At 38.9% G+C, this 17,406-nt stretch overlaps 1 protein-coding gene across 1 annotated transcript in view; it reads right to left on the bottom strand.

The window, feature by feature from the left end:
- Positions 1–17,406, bottom strand: part of SLC9A9 (solute carrier family 9 member A9) — a 309,971-nt gene that overhangs the window by 220,867 nt on the left and 71,698 nt on the right. The window contains exon 5 of the mRNA XM_074963818.1: positions 8,253–8,368. Coding sequence (XP_074819919.1) covers positions 8,253–8,368 — 116 coding nt within the window. The remainder of the gene's footprint in view (positions 1–8,252; positions 8,369–17,406) is intronic.

Below are 17,406 nucleotides of genomic sequence, written 5' to 3'. Positions count from 1 at the left end.
AATCCAGGCCTGCACAGAGAAATCTCTCTAAGCACCTCTTCAAACAAAATGAATAAAAGGATAGAGAAGAATCAAAACAAACATTACAGCCATTAAATCACCACACCAACAAGCTCTCTCAAAATATGAGAAGAAGAAAAGATAAGACTTAAAAGTGTAGATGACCAGATTGTTGTCTAGCCTAGGATAGATTCTAGCAGTCTCTCAGCTAGGAGTTCTGGAGCTGTAAACTACAATGGCTTGGATTTCATATTGACCTGGGTTAAGGACTCAAAGATATTCTATATGATTATTTTGAATCAGAATTTGCAATAATTTGAACAGGAGTTAATGTGAGATTTATATATCTATTTTTATAGCATGTACTTCTTTTTCCCTCATTCTACAAAGTCCTTCTGCTGGATGGCAGGTCACAGGATTAATTGTGAGCTGCTTACAGAAAACCATATAAAGAAAAGGAGTACTTGTGGCACCTTAGAGACTAACCAATTTATCTGAGCATAAGCTTTCGTGAGCTACAGCTCACTTCATCGGATGCATACTGTGGAAAGTGTAGAATCCACAGTATGCATCCGATGAAGTGAGCTGTAGCTCACGAAAGCTCATGCTCAAATAAATTGGTCAGTCTCTAAGGTGCCACAAGTACTCCTTTTCTTTTTGCGAATACAGACTAACACGGCTGTTACTCAGAAAACCATATGTGCATGTAAGTAGTAATCAGGATGATGCATGGACCTACTAAAATAACTTATCAGTACTTGGATACCTGGGAGATGATATTTTAAATTATACTACAGTGAGAATGCTTTTTAGAATGTAGAATGATCTCCTTTAAAAAGTCATTTGCCAACAGTTATCACAGTAAATCTGTGACGCCATAGTTTTATCTTATACTTAGAAGTAAAACATGGTATTAGATGCTACACTGTGTTGCTTTTTGAAGACATTTAAGAATAGATAGAGCTGGGTTTTATGTAGGATGATAAATAATCAAGGTACATCCCCAAATACTTTATAGTGAGTATGCAAAAGTCAAACTACTTTTGCTTAAAGAACTTAGCATATTTCAGGATTGAAATTTTGCTCTCTGATAGCCATGTAAGTATAAGTGGAGGGATAGATAGATAGATAGATATAGATATTGCCTTGAGAACTGCACAGAAATACTTTTTTGATGAAGTAAAAAACACTGCCATAAGTGCAGACGACATATTAATGTCCTGATTCCCAACACACTGATGATCTTTGTTAAAAAATACGGTGACAGGAAACCTAAGCTGATGAAGTGTCTGGGAATTTCTTAGTATTTGAGCTAAGTCAAATCTGGTTCTCTCTTTTCTGTATTTCATGGCCTGAGGTGACATGTTAGCAAATGCTCAATCTAGCACAATCCTGGCCCTACCCAAGTCAACACAGGTGTCTATTAAGTTGGTTTATAAAGGATATTTTTGGCGTACATGGGAACAGCTACGCTTGCTATTAATTTCCTGTAACTTTCTATAATTAATTTCCTGTAAAAACATTCTTGAAATGTCAAGAAATCACAGCAATATTCAGACTAACAATATCCAATACTTTCTTGTTGTTCTGTTGCTGAAAAGAACTAGGAGACCCAGAAAGTGGAGCCAGAAAATAAATTAGATCAGTATATGTGATTTAGAAAAAAGAGGATCTGATCAAAATAAAAGAAACTAAACTATATATAAAATGAAATATTAAATACCTATAGTTGAAACAATGATCAAAGGGGCTGCCATTGTCTCTTCTTAATCTTCTGATTATAACAAAGGTAACAATCATCTGTCATATCTGATAAGCCCAGATCCTAACAGGCAGTTCAATGACAAATTGGAAGAAAATAAGATGAGAGACAACCCAATTAAACCACCCATACAGAAAAGGCTTTTCTCTAAAAATAACAGCTCCCATTTTAATTGTAGAGTCCTGACACTGCTAGTCACCCATCCTACTCATGGCTTAGCTCAATGAGAAAAAGGGAGAAAGCAACAACAAAACATTTTAATTACAAAGATATTTTAAATTTACATTATTTACACACCGTTTATGAAATATCTTACCATTGTTTTTATGAATTATCTTTTTAAACACACAATGTGGTGATTTTGTAAGGTGCCAGAACTGCTCTAGCTGATGGTTAATATCTATTTTTATAAAAAAAATCCCCACACACCACAGTACAACTCACATCTTCTGTGCAGCTGTAACCATAGTAACTCCAAATAGAAAAGGGCCTTGTGATTATCAACATAACGAAAGGTAAGGGAGTTCATGTAGCTTTGAAATAGTTCTGCTTCAGCAAACCTCTGTGGAGGTAAATGTGCTTCTCATGCTTTAAATGTCAAAAGTTTTTTCTTTTAAAGTGCTACGGGTAAATAAAATGTCTTTAGACTGGAATGTCATTATACAATAGTGTGCTAATAACAGCACCCAAGACAAAGCCCTAAAGCAGCACTTTCCAGCAAATCTCCCATTTTATTATGGTTACAGCAAAGATCAAGTCATTTTGTTAATGTGAACACCCATGGCATTCATATTATCCAATTGTGAGTATACAGAATTGGAGCATTGCTCTGACTAATTTTTCTTACTTCTGTTAATGAGGCAGAATACTGGCCAAGTTTTGAAGTCAATGAGAATTGCACCCTGTAGTGAGGCGGGGTGGCCTCCCGAGGACCCGGAGTGGGAGGACCCCCACACTGAGCCCAGTGGGCGGAACCAGGGCCTAGTTGCCTCTCCTCCAGGAAGTGGGTGGGAGGGGCAGAAAGTATATAAAGGCAGCCCAGAAATCTCAATAGGGAGGCAACCACTGGAGAGACCAGATGCCTCCCGTGGCCTCCTGAACTGGGAAGCGGCAGAGGGTGCCGAGGGAGCAGAGGACTGGCCTGGGCCGCCGGGACTGCTACCTGATTCAGACTTGGAGGAAGCAGACAACTGGCCCTGACCGCCCAGACTGCCATCAGTCCTGACCCCGGAGGGAGAAGACGGCTGGCCCGGGCCACCGACAGATCAGACCACCAAAGACTTGCTTGCGGTCCTGGAAGCCATCATCAACCTCGACCCCTCCTCATGGCAACACCAAGAAGGGAAGTGTGGAAGTGGCCCAGGGGTAGCAGACCCCTCTGGCCTCAACGATGACAGAGGGTGAGTCAGCATGTTGTGGCATGGATCCCCGCTGACCCAGTAACAAAGTTCTTTGTCACTGCTAGGGCCTTGGGCCGGAACACAGTGGAGTGGGTTGGTCTGCGTCCCTCCTGCCACCCCAACCCGGGGGTGGCAGTCTCCCCTTCCCCACACCAGAAGCCTGAGCCTCAGACTCTGGGTTTCCCCGCCTTGATCCAGGGCCTGGGTTAACTGACTGTTTATTTGCTGCTTGGCCTGCACACAGGCCTGAGCCCCAGACTGTTTGTTGTCCTGCCTTGATCCAAGGCTGGGGCCACCAATTGACTGTTTGTTTCCCGCCCAGCCTGAGCCCAGGCCTGGGCCCCAGCTGTGAGCAGAGACCGCTTCATTCCCCATGGCGGCCGACGTATCAGTGACGTAGTAAGGCGGGGTGGCCTCCCGAGGACCCAGAGTGGGAGGGTCCCTGCACTGAGCCACTACACGCCCATGTAAGGGAGCAAAGAACTGGGACTCAGCTTTTTGTTCTAATTATTTCTAGATTCTAATTATTGAAACTTTCATTTGGGATTAGAAAATCAGATACAACTGAGTAAGAATTTACCCCAAATTAGAATAGAACCAAGGTTTGAATATGTTGGGTTAATGTTTCACTTACTTTCCAACATTTTCACTTCTTGGCTTTGGCCAGGAGCAGAAGCAGAGGTGCACTAATATTGAAAGGAAACTGTTCTCTCGTTGTTTACAGCTAAAATATCACAAGAAAGGAAATCAAAATGTCTGGCAATGCTGGGAGCCCACTGTTTCAAGAATTCTGGCCTTATTTTGAACAAAGGAGATGGATATCAGCTTCAGATAACCACTTATCTGACCTAAACAAATTTCTGAACCATTGAAATGCATCCATCACAAAGCTACTCAGCTATAACTTAGTATCATAAATTGGCCAAGGAGAATTTCAGACACAAGAAGGAATGTCCCTTGCCAGAATCCAATAAAATGCCTAAGGTCTGTTTTATAGTACAACATTTAGATTGCTTTGTTGATAGAAACTAAATATAAACAAATTAATCTGGCCAAGAAAGAAATGAATTCAAATTTTTATTGAGAGTCAATTCAGTTTGGTATGTCTTTTGCACCTTCACCAATACAAAGACTCCTTTACCATTTAATTTATCCCTAATAGCAGGACTGTTTCAGCACAGGCCATGGGGTCCTCTCCTCACTCTAGCAGAGGGTCCTCCTTCAATGGGGTGAATTGCACAGCCCTCTCTCAAAAAAGACCGGCCACCAGATGATGAAAAAATGGATCTCACCAAGGGTGCTACTGCTGAAGGGAGACTTAGCAGAAAGAGGAGCTAGGGTTTGCTGAGGGATTGTGTCCAGTGGAAGAACTGAGGGTTAACTCACATTGAGGGCATATCCCAACATGAAGTTCAGATAATCAGGAATTTTGGATATTTATCTGAATGCAACTTTGAGTTTCACCCATCTCATCACAATGAAGAGGGGAAGCAGGCCTGGATATGTAGTCTTTACTATGGTAGATGGGGTACTCTACGTCTATGATGCACTTGTAAGCACAGCAGATCTTAAATTATATGACACATATGTATTTGGAAGACTGATATTTTTGTTTCTTCACCTGATAGGAATAATATTCTCAGACTTACTTATTTGAATCAACTATTTCCAACTGTGTCGCTATATAAACTGAGGCCCAGTGCAGCTGCACAGCACTAGAGTGCCTGTGGAAAATAACCCCAAAGAGGGGTGATCTAGACCAGGGAAGATCATCATGGCATATGGGGATCACAGGCGGTGTAGAGCTACATTACCTGTGTGCAAGTCTTTGTTCCCCTTTTACAGTTGGACACTTAACAGGTTTATGGGTCTGCTACTATCTGTCAAGCAGTAGAGGGTCATGCTTTTAGATCCAGAGGTCCCAAATTCAGTCCTTGCAGATGACCCATCCTATGACACTGTTACAAATAATCTACTGTATGGGGATCTCAACTGCTAGGGATCTCTGATGCTCAGGACAAGTTTCCACATTGCAGCTTCTAAGTCACCACCTGCCTGCTGCTGGTATAGAGGAGGTGGCTGATGTGTTGAATTTTGAAATGACAAAAAACAGGGACAAACTTTCTATGAAAATATTTGCAACCAACTCTATTGGGGAATCCATACACCCCCATAATTCCTAGCTGCTGCATCAGCCCGGTAGGACTGTTGGCAGAATCATAGCTGAGAATCTGGGCCTGAATATTTCCTCACTCTATAAGTTTGAATAATGTAACTAGTATAAATGTGGCATAGAGGGGTTGCTTCAGACATAACTGTGCTCAGTAATCTGAATGCCTTCTTTGTCCATACTGAATTATAAAATGAGATATTAAAAAATAATCTGCTCTATTATTTTAGGAAGTCTTATAAGACAGTATAAACCCAAAATTAATAAAAGGAAACCCCCTTTTTCTTCTTTTCATACAAATAATAACAATATAATCATAGCGGAAACCCTCAGCAGGTTAGGATGCAATGTATTTAGCTTAATAAATTAAGAAAAGTAACATTTTTAATAATGCAAGATCAGCCAAGAAAAGCAGGGAAGCAGGACTAAATTCCTCTTGTTAATACTTCAACATTACTGAAATATTTTATCTAGTTAGTCACAAAACTTGAGGTACTTAAAGTTGCACCTGTAATAACACTAATTATCCAGTTGATCACAAGAGTTCTCAGTTGATTGATTATGTTCTTCTGTAATGAGAATAGATGATACCTCCCATTACATCTGATTTGCTTGACTTTTGATAAATTATGCCACTTGATCAGCATTATAAAAAAATATTCACATAACTCTGGTGTTTAAAACTATATTTATATAAGCACAGCAGGGAGAATTCTGCATAGAGAAGCCTGTGCTTTTCAAAGTAAAATGTCCATCTGACAGTTTGCCTGGAACATCATTGTCTTCTCCTGATAATTCTAAAGCATTGTTAGGGGAAGACATATTTTGTAGAATGAAAAATTCAATAGGGACAGACAGAACTTGTTTTCTAAGGGCTATGGAAAATAAAAAGGCTGTTTTGCAGAGATGGTGTGGTTACATTCCAGAAACTAGAGGGGATTTCCCAGGTATCCCAAAACTAATTGCAGAAATTTTAGGGGAATTTAACAAAAAAATCTAGGCAGTGAAGAATATTAAAATGTATTTCAGGAAATTCTCAGTATTACAGTTTTTCCTTCATAGATGAACACGTTTTCATAAATCTCTACAGCAGCTTGCAGTGTTTCCAGATTAAATCTCTATTAGGTATATTTTCAAGACCCTCAAACGCTTTCCCCAGTGTGTCCAAACACAAGTACAGTGGTAGTCCAAGTCCAAACGCAAGTTCAGTAGGAAAGCATCTTGCATAGTGGAGAATCTCCTCTTTACTAATTTTATACAAAACTATGTATGAGAAAGCAACAGACAAAAAACAAGTCCTAGACTGCTATATCACTGTCTTCCCATTCTCAACACTTACGTCACAATATTCTGTACCTCTAACTTGCACATCTGTGTTTACCTTTCCAAGAGCTATATTCTTCACATATAATATACAATTTGTTCCATTTTGTCATTGATCTGATAAATAAGAAGCTCATATGAAGCAACTTCTGCCTTGTCAACAGATCAGTTTTTACTACCTTCTTAGGCTTACTCTCTTTTCACAACCAAGGGCAATTACAATCAATTTATTTAAAAAACAACACCTTGTAATCCAATGCGCTGATGAAAAATCAGGTGGAAAATACAATTTTCACTCAGCTAGTGATTTATTATTCCATCTTATTTCTATAACACTTGACTAGATAATTTCTTTTGTTAGGAGATCACCAATTATCATGTGTCAAATTGCCACTCTCATTCCTAGTCTAGCAGCACACATCAAGGTCCAGTATTTGAACAATAAGAAGTAGAATAAGTTCTCCTATTAGTACAGTTTTTAATGGTTAACATTCTATTTTATGTCCACTAACAAGTCCTACACCACAGTGAAATGAGCATCGTCTATCATTAAAGCAATTAAGCATTTAATTCAAATTTCCATCTCTTTGAGAAATTGAAAATGCATGGATAGAATTAAAGGGACCAAATAACACTGCCTGAAATGTTGAAACTGGATGAGAGAACAAGGCAAAACTGAATATTGGAAGAGCTGTTGGAGATGGTTTAGGTACTGTATGTAAGTAGGCATTAAATTACATGCAATATTGGTTGTTAATTACTCGAGTTTGGTCTGCGCTGCAAAGTTTGGATCTGGATAAGAACTTTCCCAAAGTTCAGGGATGTGTGGACCTGGGGCTTTAGTTCTGGCCCATTTCTATATTACACATATTATTACATATGCAATAGACAACCTATCAGGAATTAAGGTATCTACAATTAGAAAATCTACAAGCACATTGATAATTAAGGACAGGATCTAACTTCCATTAACATCAATAGAAGGACTCTTATTGACTTTATTGAGAATTGGATCAGGACCTAAAAAGGGGGAGGAAGACGAGAGTGGGGAGGGTACGTTCACTTACATCAATGCTAAATTTGACCCTGCATATCTAGAACAGAAGGATATATCTTCTAGTATTCAGAGTAGCAGCCGTGTTTGTCTGTATCCGCAAAAAGAAAAGGAGTACTTGTGGCACCTCAGAGACTAACCAATTTATTTGAGCATACACGAGCTGTAGCTCACGAAAGCTTATACTCAAATAAATTTGTTAGTCTCTAAGGTGCCACAAGTATTCCTTTTCTTCTAGAATTATTATTCCTTAAACCTTAGTGACACTGGGAGGCATCCTCTAGAGTTTGGTCCATTTCAACATTTCAAAGTTTGTGGACTAAACAAGCACAATTAAACTAACTACTAACATAAATAAGAGAAGAATCTTTCCACATAGTGAAATGTTTCTTTTGACCTAACATTTCTGGTTACGAGACTATATATCAGCTATTTAACAGCTAGTGGAGTGAAATCAGCACAAGCAGATGGAAACATTAGATTCTGGTCTCCACATTTGACAGTTTTGTGGCCAAAAGTTAAAAAAAAAATTTAAACCATTACCTGGGTCTGTAGCAGACATCAACGAGCCAAAAAATAAACAGTCTGTGAAGTGAAAATCCCCTCCTTTTAACTGGCCAACATGTATCATGGCCTTCACAAAGCCATACATTATCAACCTGTCAGAGAAAAGAAAGACAGAGATGCAGACATAGTATTCCACTTTTAGTCTCTTCATTTCACAACACTAAATAGTTTCCTGTTTAAACCACTAGGTTGTCTTCTCCAACTTCTTTTAAATACACCTATTGTATGAGTACTGAACACAAACTGTTGCTGTCATATAAGTCGACTTCTGTTTCAGCTGTTGAAATATTGTATCAAAATTGTCTAGACATTTGAAGAACAAAAACCTTTTACTGAATATTAGCAATTTATTCACCTGCTGACGGATGACAATACATTTAGCCGTTTATTTTACAAAAATAAAATAGAGTCATCTAAAGAAGAGATGATCAAAAGTAATCTGTCAAACATTATAGAGCCTTGACACAAACGTAGTGACATGAGTGGCTGTGTTGACTTGTTCTGATGTTCTTAAATGGATTGTTTTCTCAGTTTTTTGTGTGTGTGTGTGTGTATGTGGGTGTGTGCGTGTGTTTAATGCTTCCAGTACAGACTGAGTTAAAATCTCAGGTTAGTCATCACAATGAGATGGATATTTAAGACTCCCAAGAACAATCAGTCAACAAGTCAGGTTTTAAAATGTGGTGCTACAGTACTGCCAGTTTCACAAAAAAAATTAAGGCCTTGTTTACACTACAGAGTTTTGTCAACAAAAGAGTGAATACATACACTCTGCGATGCAACTTTTGGCGGTAAAAATGCCCTGTTTTGGTGACAAAATAAAGCCATCCTGACGAGAGACAAAGTGCCAGGTAGGGCATATATATTTGTGTAGGTACATAGAATAATCTATATGGTAAAGTCTATGGGCCAGATCCTCAACTTGTAAAGTTGCCATGAAAAATGTGGAGTGACTCAATTCATACCAGCTGAGGATCTGGCTCTTTATTTTAAATAAACAGGAAAATGAAAGACCAAAAACATCACTGTTATGTTCACTATGTTTACGTCACCATCTGTATTTTGGGACATTAATACATTTCAGAAAAACAATGTTATGTTTTAGGTGATTGTGTCACTGTTTATTGCTTGGTGAACACAATTTATAGGTATCTGAGGGATAGCCATGTTAGTCTGGATCTGTAAAAGCGGCAAACGACGAAGTGGGTATTCACCCACAAAAGCTTATGCTCCAATACGTCTGTTAAAGGTGCCACAGGACTATAAGGTGTCTATAAGGTGCCACAGGACTCTTTGCTGCTTTTACAATTTATAGGGTCTGTTGGGATACAGAAAAAGGGCCTGATTTTACTCCGAGTCAATTAAAATTTTATCATTTACTTCAGTGGGAGCAGGATCAAGACCAAACTAACCATTTCAGTAAGACAACATAGAATGAATTAAATTTAAAAACACTTTGACTTTCATCTCTCATTTAGAATTAGCATATTTTAATAAAGGTCACATCTTAATGAAGGTCATTTCTCAATAGAGATACCATAAGAAATGTAAAAAACTATAATAGTTGGCTATAGACATTTTAAATAACATTTAAATAAAACTAGTTCTATTCTATTTCATTTCGGGTTTTCTAGCCAGCTCAACAGGCAGTGTTCCTGTCATATTCTCTGCCTTTAAAATGTTAAAATGCCCTCTAGATATACAAAATAATCCAAAAACCTACATGGGCAAATTCTCATCTGTTGTAAATTGTCATCAGTGGAGTTATGACCATTCACACCAGCAGAAGATCTGCCCCCAGGAAATAATTTATACATTTTCAGCACAATATAAAATAGATTTATACAAATAACATTTGAAAATAGAAGTACACACACGTGAATGCACGTAAATTTATTTCTCTGGAAATATGACAGGCTGAATATGTTATTTGTTTAGTTTTATTTACATTTGAAATGACATTGTATTTATTATACTGCATAGTGAACCAGATTCTAATCTCAGTTACACAAACATATACCCATGGTAATTCCACTTAAATCAGATGCAGTTGATGAGCAAGAATACACTTGACAGATTCTGAAGTCAGAGTAAACCCAGAATAATTCCACTCAAAATCATTGGAGTTACTCCAGGTTTACATTAGTGTAACTGAGACCAGAATCTGTCCCTCTGTTTTCTTGCTCATCAATTCTTCTTAGCTGAAAATGTCAGCCTACCTATATCATTTTATACAGTCAGTTACATGTAGAGGTTATTATGTGAAAACCATTGATTGTCCCAAGCCAACTGCGGACACTTTGCAAGGATGCAATTTATCTCTGAGCAATGTTGATAATAGATTTCTTGAAATTATTAATGAGGTAGTACAAACACTTCCATTCCACAACAAAGAACGTATTTGGAAGCTGGATCTGGCTGGATATCTGAGCTCCCAACCACAGTGATATCATACAGTACTGCACATCAGGAGTGCTTTTAATGGAGATCCAGTGAGGAAAGCACACCTTTGCGACAGCTTGCCCTTAATCCCAGGAAATGGCCTGCACTGAGGTTGCTATTGCTTTTATAAGGTGAAAGGGGTTGGGGTGTGAGGAGAAGGCCTCATTGTGCTAGGCACAGTACAAACACCAAAGAAAAAGATGGTCCCTGCCCCAAAGAGCATAAAATCTAGGTATAAGAGCAAAGACAACAGGCAGATAGAGACAGACCAATGGGAGAGTACAAGGAAACAATGATATAATAGTGGTTAGCATGATAGGCAGTGGCAACCATGCAGCAGCTACCTAATCATTGTCAAGTTTTTTAAAGGCAACCTGGTAAAGGATAGTTTTAAGGAGGAACTGGAAGGAGGCTACTGAGGTAGCTTTGAGGATGTTTATGGGGAGAATCTCCCAGGTGTGATGGGAAGCTGGGAGAAAGCATGAAGGCTCTTATTTGAAACTTTAACAAGTGGGCAATGGAAGCTGACATCATGGGCTGAGCAGAAGCAGTCGATAATGAATGAGAGGGGATAGGTAGGGTGGGGATTGACAGTGAAGGGCCTTGAAAGCGAAAACAAGCAGCTTATGTTTGATATAATAGAGAAGGGGAAGCCAGTGGTGGGATCCAAAGAGAGGGGTGACATGGTCAAAGCAACGGTCTAGGTGAATGATCCTTGCAGCAGCATTCTGAAGGATATGAACAGGGCAAGACTGCATTTGTCAAAGCCAGAGAAAAGGATGCTGCAGTTATTGAGATGATGAGAGCTGTGCGGATGGATAGGAAAGACCATATCTTAGAGACGTTATACAGAAAGAATCAGCAAGCTTTAGACATAGCCTGGATGTGAGAACCTAGAGAGAGTTCTTAGGTGAAGATGATGCCCACATTACAGGCCTGAGTGATAGGCAGTGACAAGTCACACTGCACACAGGGGAGAGTTTGGGGGGCATCGGGGTCCAGGTGCTCAATATTATGAGGCACTTGCTTTGCTTCTCCTTCAACATCAGTCACTTTCTGAGAGACCTGCTTTTCAATCAGATTTCTTGCTCATCAGAACACTATTGTGTTGGAAAATTTTTGACTAGCTTCACTTCTATGATTGGGGCCCTTTAGACGTGACCATAATATAAATAAATTATCTAGCATAATAATTCTGCTAAAACCATGCTGGAAAAGAGCCTTACAACCTGTCAGTCTAGCTCCCCTGAATTCTCAGAAGAAGAGAACTAATAAGCTTATCTCTTGACTTAACTACTGCCTCAATCAAGAAATGTTTTGGTTCTCATTTCTCCTATTTATTAGGTACCTTACCCACTCTGCTTTATGATCAGGTTTGCAGTGTATCCTGTACTGAAATGTTTCCCTCCATTTCCTTTTATAACTGTTTTAGCAGTGTGCAGATAGTGGAATACACATTGAAAATCAGCAGAATTTTTGTGGGGTCACTAGATAGCAGGATGTTTTGGATCGTTGAGTTTTGTTTAATATTTGAACCATTTCACTGAAGAAAAAATTGTGTTACATTCTTTTTTCTTTTTTTAGGGCAAAAATTTCCGTTAAATCTTACCAATGACATAGTGATTCAAACTATACTGAATTTTTGTGGTTGTACTCTATTTCACTCTTGATCATAATGTGATTAGCTATGTTCCTTTGCCTAAAAGCAAATTTATAATATTAAAGAAAAATGGATATCTCTGCATATATTCCTAAGCCTATTGTCTTAAATATTTTAGTGGGGTTTTACCCCTAACCAGCTGCAGACATTTAGAGGGTTGATTTTCAAAGTCAAAGGCAGTTAGGCACTTGATTCCCATTGGGAGTCAATGGAAGTTGAATGCCTAATTTCTGATTTTGCCTTTGAAAATCTCACTTATTATTTGTTTTAATTTAATTATTTATAGGGTGTCCATCACCATTGTATCCTGGCTCTAAATGAAGTGCAATGCATTAGTCTGGACTGAAGATGAGAAAGGTGTGGAGGTCTCAACACACAACATCTTACCATTGCTTACTGCAGCTGAAGAACTTTGCTTCTACATATGAATCCAAGAGCAGTTAGGGGTCCAGAAGGACCCCTGAGATTGCAAACCTCTGCAATAAGGCAGAGGAAAATAATTAGCAATGGTGGAGGTGTGGTCTCCATTAAAGAATAGGTCACAACACATCAGATGATCTAGGTGTTCTTCCTGCTGCCATCGTCACCTCGGGCTTCTCTGGATTAAGCCTTAGACAGCTCACTCTTATCCAGGTTTCTGTCTCAGACAGGTGGTTGGAAAGCAAAGAAACTGCCCCCAAACTGCGCTGTCTGATTCGAATGAAAGAGAAAGATAGAAATGTCAGCAAACGTACTGATGGCATTGTGGCTCAGAAAGTCTCACTAGTGGCCTCACATACACACTGAACTAGAGGGTGAAAAAATGGAACCCTGAGAGACCTCATGGAAGAGTGAGGGAGGAAGGGGGACATGAGAAATTACCCAACACGGCCCTCTCAGTGGAACAGATGCTTCACACAGTACAGACGTTACAAAAGAAATATCAGCGTTTCTGCCCTGTCACATTTTTAAATACAGCCTCTGGAGGGATTGCAGTTCTCGCTGACATTTGACACAGGCTGTTAATGTGAACACACAGATTTTCAGAGCTTGCATAACAAGCCTTAGGTACATGTGAGGTGAAACTAAGCACACTAAATCCTACAAATCTTCCCTAGTAAAAATTTGTTCCAATGATGCAGTCAGGTGGGAAAATGGGCTGTTGAGTCTTGCCGGCTAAAATAGCTGGGCCAGAGCCTCAGCTGGATTAAACTGGCATAGCTCCATCTGACACTCAGTGTCTAAAGACAGACAGGAAAAAAGATATGACAATAAATACAAAAAAATTACACACATTTATATTGTTGTTCAGAAGATGCCCTTGATTAGTAGCTGATTACCAGGCAAGCTACAGGGAAAAGTAATTAAATGGAATGGAAGCCGTCCTCAATTTAAAGTCACAGGGGATGTAATTAAAATTTAATAGAAGCCACTGCTTCTAAATGAGGATCTACAGCATACATACTGTATGATCTGTGTAGACATCCAAATCTATCTGATGGTGGTGAGTCAACTACTGATGTTTCTCCATTTCTGTTATTTAGCAACACATACTTCTACTGAACCTCATTGTTAATAATAAAAAGAAAAGGAGGACTTGTGGCACCTTAGAGACTAACAAATTTATTTGAGCATAAGCTTTCGTGTGCTACAGCTCACTTCATCGGATGCATTCTCTAAGGTGCCACAAGTACTCCTTTTCTTTTTGCGAATACAGACTAACACGGCTCTACTCTGAAACCCATTGTTAATAATGTTTTTATTGCATTAAAAGGTTTAAAAACACAGTTCCTGCTTTTCAAATATTTGTACGAATGTGCTCTTTAGCATGACTGAGACTCGTAATTTAAATCTTACTTGCCAGATCTGTTTTCTAATCCAAAGAGAATTTTTCATTTCTTTTTTAATTCCCTAAAGAATCTCTCTGCACCTAGACATGATTATCTTGTAGCCTGCAGCCAACTGATGGTGGCAACAGATTGAAAGCATGCAAGTAAAGGATACAAAAATATTGAACAGTTCAATTTATTTCTTTCCACAGTGAATAGTCAAATTAACAAATCTACTATGGAAAAAGTATAAGAAGGTTGATTTTATTCTTTCTGTGTGTCAAGTTACTTAGAGATTGACTGATGATTTATATCACAACACTAATAAAACGAGTTACTAGTCAGAATTAAGAATACGTCACAAAATATAAATAGCAGAGATGAAAATGAAATATCCATTCCCTTGCCCCGATTCTTCTATTTCAACCTTATCAGTATATTCTTTAAAAAAATTCTATGTAGAGAGGAATGTTTCAAATGATCTGTTTTGGTTATAATTAAATGACTCATTATTTCAACACGCTCTGTCTAGCTAGTATGTGCTTCTTTTTGTCATCTTTCAAATCAGCGTTGGCACCAGAAAAGGTATTTTCATGGGCTTTCCTTTTAAAAAAATGTTTATTAACTAAGCAAATACAGAAATATCCACTGAAATGCCTCAGATAACAATAAACTGATAATACACTTACTCTGAACTATTTGTTACAAATCCCACATGCAAAAAAACCCTATGGCAGTACAAATATCTGGTAGAACAGAAAAGAATGTGATTTCACACATCCTTTAGTATTCAAGGTTACCCAAAACACTTTACAAGCACTTCAGTACTGGCATAAGCCAGAACCATTCAACCAGTTGAGCTTCAGGACTCCACACATGGATTCTAGAAGATCAGTTCCCAAATACAAGCCACAAGCGGCACAGGAATGCTTGTGGCATAAGCAATGTGGTGTGGGAGACACTAAGCACTAGTGTTGTGGAAGAAACTCATTTGCTCAGCATTATCCACCAAGGCAAGGAAAATATCTGCTATCAAGATTCCCCTCTCACCACAGCACCAACTTTGTCATTTCCCTGGGGATGCTTGACTCCCGCTCTGCTCCAGGGCCCACCCCACTCCACCTCTTCCTCCAAGGCTCCACCTCTTCCCACTCCTGCCCCACCTCTTCCCACCTTCGCTCCGCCCTCTCCTTCCAGCGCCTCCTGCCTATAACCCAGTGGGCTAGCTTGCCTTTATTGTATTTACTGCTTTGCATTATATTTAGCAGTAATGCAAGAAACCCAAAGCCCTATATCCTGTAAGACGACATTAGGTTCAGCAAGTTAGGATAAGGCTTGAGGCCTATGAACTTCGAACAGATAAACTTTGCACAGGTAAATGGCCCAATGGAAAACCCCAAGTATTTGGGGAGCTGAAAATAGAGTTTAAGGTGAAGTTCTGACCACAGGTAAATAATTCAACCACAGAAGTGTCCTGGCAATGAACTGATGTACATAATAGGTACATGAGATACATCTAAGGCTAGCCTGCTTGCTTGCCTATATATCTTTTCTTATAAGTTTCTTATTTTCTTGTAGGTTTGATTATTTGTTTTATTATAGTAGGTTTATAGGGTTAGAGTATATTTTGGCTGTAACACTAGGGACCTGCAGGCCACATCTTGTATATTGAACTAAGGCAAAGTTAGCAAACATATGTTTGGGATCTTTCACCTAGATAGATGGTGATGAGCTAAAGCATAAGGTCCATATATGGCTGCAACCTTTAACATGGAAGATGCTTTAAAACAGGTTGGCATAGGACCTTTCCTAAGTTCATATTCTTTTAAACTTAACAGGTACAGCACAACTTGGAAAGCACCAAAATAACCAGTTTGGACAGAAATAACAAATGTGATAACTAATCACAAGAGGCCATAATTAAAAATTGACATATATGATAATAAGTTGAGATCATTGATAGGAAAAAGACACTCCAACATTGGTAAGGTGAGGAAATACAAATAAGGAAAAGGGGGGAAATCCCCTACTGAATTTGCATCAAACATAGCCCCCCTTCCTATTCCATGAGCACGAAGTTGGTAAGTATGGAGAAGGGGCACAGAAAGGAGAAATACATCTCCTGCCTAGCAACAGGAGAGATGTAGGAATGGAGTGAGAAAGAGGAAATAGAAAGGTTACTTATCAGCAACCGTGGCCCTTCAGGTACATCAGCTCTGCAGGTCTACATTCTGACATGAACATGTGCACATGGCACTGCTGGCCCACAACTTTCTGGAAAGCTGTAGCCATTCAGGATGATCCAAATACCAGATGGAGAGACACTGAGTTTGGATGTAAAATCTAGTCATGCTGCTGAGACAGTGAGTCTTGGGGCTATTGATAACAGCCTTATGATGTCTATAACAATGTAGGAGGTCTGAATACCAATCTAACATGCCAGAGGGGGTTCTGCAAGACAGTAATCTGTTAGTGTTTAATACCATTTTGCAAGGCACAAGGTATTGGAAAATCAGATCTTCAGGTTTACTCATTCCTTAGTCAAGAAAACTCCATTAACTTCAATAAGAGCTAAAGGTGCTTAGCACCTAATAGAAGGTTGGACTCAGAGTCTGGATATGCAGATGAACTTCTGGGGTCTCAGAAAAACACTTCATGATTCTTTTGAAGCTCACCCATCATCACTTATATTTAAGAAGTATAATAGAATTTTGCTCAAGAAAAATGAATAATTGTTACACTTCAAAAAGAATTAACTTGGTTATCGCATTGTTATATGTATGACCATGGAAAATATCAGTTACCACATATGAGCATTTTGGACAACTTCAGATACTGGGAAAACACCTCACTCACCCCGAATATAGCAATGTGCAGTTATAGTTTTGTTAAACACTGTCAAAGACTTGGTGAAAATAACTAAGACATAGCATGCACCTCTTCGCTTAACACAGTCCGTTCTTTCTAATACACTGTCACTTTGCCATAGATAATGAATACTGTTATTATTCTGATGCTTTCTTCAAACACATTTTTAGCAGCTTATACAGGCTTTACAGTTATAGTTTTTCCCCTGTAAATCAGTTTAGTTATTGTGTTGCATATCCTGGCCTTGATCAATCTTTTACAGAAAGAGAGTAGAATGGGAAAACCATTATAGGCTTCTATATAGAAGAATTTTGCGATGCGGTGAAATCATGCAGCACTTTGTTACATGGGC

The sequence above is a fragment of the Natator depressus genome, chromosome 9, assembly GCF_965152275.1.
Source record: "Natator depressus isolate rNatDep1 chromosome 9, rNatDep2.hap1, whole genome shotgun sequence".
Lineage (NCBI taxonomy): Eukaryota > Metazoa > Chordata > Testudines > Cheloniidae > Natator > Natator depressus.
This window is presented reverse-complemented; position numbering and strand designations above follow the sequence as displayed.